The following is a 4,612-nucleotide window of genomic DNA, read 5'->3' on the forward strand; positions in this document are numbered from 1 at the left end:
TGAGACAGACTAATGCACAAACAGTATGTGATGGCAATGGCAGACTGTAGATTTGTGGTATGCACATGGTATTAAAATGCTGTTTGCTGGGTAAAGTAAGAAACAGAAGAGTGTCTATGGTCTCTGTGTTTCTAGAAGAGTGTCTATGGTCTCTGTGTTTCTAGAAGTGTCTATGGTCTCTGTGTTTCTAGAAGAGTGTCTATGGTCTCTCTGTATATCAGGAGACACAACCACCTCATAGTTAAAAAATGATGCCTCACCCACAATGTCTATTCTAAACTGGCACAAATCATTCAGAAGATGGATATTGAGTTTTGTTATTCGTAGGCATTATTGCAAAGCAGTCTGCACATCTTATTCTTCTCAGTGTCCCAGCAGTCTGCCTGCTAGTATCTGCATCTCGTAACCATCCACTCACCCCAAATACTAGATCAGCCAAACTGATCTCAAAACAAGCATTGTAAAATGTTGTGTGTGTGTGGCAGTGGTATGTGTCCAGTACGTGACCGCTTTCAGAGCTGCAACAGTTACCACCATGCAGAGAGAACACGGCTGTCATCGGCTGTCAGCTGTGGATTTCTGTCACCAAAGAAAGTGACACATTGTATAATAAGGTTCCGTGCATAATGGCAAACAGACCCATGTGAGGCAGCAGGCAGCAATAAGGTGACAAAGTAGGCGGCTTACAATGGCAATGCTAACTCTATGGGCGGAAGACAGAGACATTTATATAATACTTTCCGAGGTGATTGCTCTCTATAAATACTGCCAGAGAGACCTCTGAAGTCACTGTGGTGTGAAACTGGCTTACAAAAGAAGCCAAAGGAACAGTAGAGTTCTAAGAATACGGCTATCAGGTCTCCCTGGACAGCGCCTGATTGGAATATAAATTAAGAATAGAATGGTCTGGTATGGTGTCCTCGTCTGTATTCGTCAGCCTCTCTGGCACTTTCGCAGAGACAGAAAGCAGGGTGTGGATGGATGTGTGAATATTTTTAGTGGTTTTGATTATGGGCTACTGCCTTTGTTAGCTCGGCAACTTGCTGAAGATACTTTCTCATTTCTCACTCTCTACACCATTACATATTCAAGAGGCTAGTCATGTAAGGGAGAAGCACACTGTGGCATACTGCTGTCAAGGTGAAAGCCACAGGTGTCATTATGACCATTCCGAGTATGTCACTCCTGTACAGTGGGAGAGCAAAGACCACTCCTCATGCGGCAAGTCATAGAGTTCTATCTCCGTCAAAAAAACAATCTTCTAAATATATTTCCGTAAGCTGTTCTGCCAGTTAGTCGGCTATAAGTGTGTAAGCTGGAATCGGTCAGAGTACACTGAAGAGTTTTTTCTTTATCGGTTTGTGTCTAACACCTAATTAGAAACCACTCATGTTATCACTTGAGCACATGAAACTTGTGCTCTTGAGATTTATTTCAAGCCCGACCGAGCGAAACGTGAGACCGCACGAAGCTCGAGGCCAGTAACTCTTGTGGGCAGACAGCTGGGCCGCTCTCGCACTCATGGGTGGGACAGAGAAGAGACAATATACAGTAACACATCCCAGGAAAAAACTGTCCTCAAGGCATTGCATCTGGTGCGTCCTGAAGCCTTGGATGAAATTGGCTGCCCCATGTCGCTGCTAAGCACTGATTATGAAGTGATTTGGGAGGCTGGATGGCTAATGCCGGGGCGTCCTTGGAAATGATGTACAGTATGAGTGAGGAGGTTGTGGGGGGTGTCTAGTTTCAGACGGGGAGGCACTGTAAGATGTGTTTGGCAGGGACTGCTATAGGACACACACACACACACACTCACACACACACACACACAAACACACACACACACACACCACACACACATACGTGAATTAGAATAAATTGAAGGAGCTGACAGCAGAGGAGAAAGACAAACCAATGATGACCTTGGCAGCAGCATACATATGCTCTTGCACACACACACACACACACACACACACACACACACACACACACACACACCTCAAAGTAATCTGTGGCCTAAGAACACAAATTATTACTGTGACACAAGTAGACCCAGGATGGTGCATCAAAACCCATTGCACATTATTAGCCAGTGATAAGTTAGCATTGCTGGCCATGGCCATTGTTATCTACAGGCCTGTGGGCACCTCTGAATGCACAGCAAAATCTACAAGACACACTGTGACAACGCACAATAATCCGAATGAATTCAATGCACCAGACTTTCTGTGTTTATAGATCAGGCTAATGATAAGGCTGTGGTATCTGGGCACCCAGTGGAGCATTCACAAACACTCCTAATGGAACTCATTTTTCACCCACAAATGACTCCAGTGTCTATTTCTGCGCTAGAGTCTCCTGTTGTATACCAGTGTATTGTGCGGCTAGGCAGCTAGGCTCCAGCTAGTGTTTGGGTGGCATACAGTGACGGATCTTCTTATACACAACAATTTTCTGGGCTCCCACTCTAATCTCAGTATAAACACATGTGATTCTCAAGACTAACACATTCACTGTCTCGTAATCAAACTCTCATCCAAGATTGCTATTGCTACTATTGCCCCCCTACAATACACCCAAATAAGGCCCTTCTCAGCTTCTCAACTTTATGTTATTCAGCCACAAAAATCCATAAATCCATTCGTACACATGTCTACCCCACATCTCCTTCTCGTGTTTCATGTCAGCCACCTTCTCTTACCCAACTAGCTCCTTCTCTTACCCCACTACCTCCTTCTCTTACCCCTCCTCCCCTCACCCTTCTCTACCGTACCTCCAGGACGAGCTCGGTCATCTGGAACTGTTTCTGCAGCTCCTTCCCGGTGGGTGGTGGGGCATGATAGAGCAGGCACAGCATGTCATATTTCTTCATGGCTTTCTTGTAGTTCTTGTCGTCTACGTCCAGGACGCGGTCCTTGCCGTCATAGCGGGGGAACTCCAGGCCTTTGTCGGCCGGGCAGAGGGGCGCCAGACACAGGCAAGAGAAGAGGAGCAGCCACTGGGTCTTCATCCTTTCTGCTTCCGCTGGGGATGTCCAGCCAGCTCACCACGAAAAAACAAAACGCGAAGAAGCGAACAACTTACACCGATCACACTCTTCAGAGCGTGGCTGAAGTGTGGTGGGAAACACTAATTCTCCCGGCAGAATGAACAACCCAGTCAGAGATAAGATGGTGTCCCTGGTGCACAGGGAGCTGTTGTCTTGATCAAGTGGCGTCCTGCCTGTTTGACAGCAGCGTCTCCTCTGTGTTTCTGGCCTTGCGTTAGGACCTGCAACCCCGTTTCTCCTCTCTCGTTCCCTGTGTCCCTCTCCTCACCAAAGACAAAGAGAAAGACGTATCCAGGATCCAGACTCCGGGACAGGGGGAGAGGTGGCAGAAGGACGGGATACCTTACATAGTAGCGCTCCCCTCTCTCCCTCTCCCCACCCACCCCTCTCCCTCATCAGCACTGGGCCTTTTTTAGGAGCCCAGTTGTTTTGGGGCTAAAAATAGCATCGAGGGACGCTGAAGAGCTGGACAGGCTGAGCTGGAAGACCAGTGAAGGGGATTCGGCTGGACTAGTTGTGCCACAGGGGTTTATTGTGAATGACCTGCAGCATGGGTGTTGTTAGGCCTGGACATCAGAGAAGAATAGAAAATAATTTTTACAAAATTGCTCCATGCTAGGTCACCTCAATATGGTATCGTTGATCAGGCGGAAGATCTATTTCATACTACTTGGCATTTTGTGTGAGCAACAGAGAGAAAGAGAGAGCGAGAGAGAGAGAGAGAGAGAGAGAGAGGGAGAGAGAGAGAGAGAGGGAGAGTGACAGCAGACCGGTAACAGGGCTTGCCATTGTTAGCCTCTGGTGGGAGCTAGCTAGCTAATTCACTGAGGCAAGACTTGAAGGCTGTGGATATAAGAAGTTGTTTCAAAAAGAAAAAGGATGAAGGCAATGAGGTGCAGGCGAGGCTAGAGGAGGTGGAGGTGGAGTTATCTCCTGTTGCTGCCCGAAAGGGATTGAAAGCAAGACAGCGTTTTAGACTGAACAGTTTTACCAAACAAAGGCTGACATTGAAAAATGTATTTCTGACTATAAAAAGGGGGTAACCTGTGGCAATGTCCATGTCCTGGGTCAGCGTCATAAAAGTGTTTTCATGTAGACAAGCAGTGTGATATAATGGATGAGGTCAATCATGTCAGATAGACGACAGGCCCTTCATGCCATGGGCTGTCTTTAGGCTTACTGTTTCTGTCTCAAACTGTGTGAAAATGGTGCATTAACAGTTTTACCGGGGGGGATGCCCCCTGACCCTCTTACAGGTCTGGCCAACGCCCCTGGTCTGCAGTCTGACAAAGGAAATGGACTGGATGACTATCAAGTGTCACATCTAAAGAGAGGGAAGGATTAGTCTTACGATTTTCATTTTTTTTTTTTCATCTTTAAAAGGAGCGTTTAGCTGACAGAATGGCATGAGGTACATATGTAACTATGACCAGAATTGGATGGTAGTTTTATCATTGGCAATATGAAATAGCACCCAACCATCAGCCATAGTGCTGCTGCTCCTAGAAGCACACAGAACATGGCCAGTGTACCATCTAAACAAACTGTGTCAGTGGTAGCTGT

At 46.7% G+C, this 4,612-nt stretch overlaps 1 protein-coding gene across 1 annotated transcript in view; it reads right to left on the reverse strand.

The window, feature by feature from the left end:
• casq2 (calsequestrin 2) overlaps positions 1-3,395 on the reverse strand; it is a 9,953-nt gene extending 6,558 nt beyond the window's left edge. The window contains exon 1 of the mRNA XM_012826519.3: positions 2,774-3,395. Within this exon, the coding sequence (XP_012681973.2) occupies positions 2,774-3,010 (237 nt within the window). The 5' untranslated portion in view covers positions 3,011-3,395. The remainder of the gene's footprint in view (positions 1-2,773) is intronic.
• Positions 3,396-4,612: the final 1,217 nt, after the last annotated feature.

Source organism: Clupea harengus, chromosome 2 (assembly GCF_900700415.2).
Source record: "Clupea harengus chromosome 2, Ch_v2.0.2, whole genome shotgun sequence".
NCBI classification, from domain to species: domain Eukaryota; kingdom Metazoa; phylum Chordata; class Actinopteri; order Clupeiformes; family Clupeidae; genus Clupea; species Clupea harengus.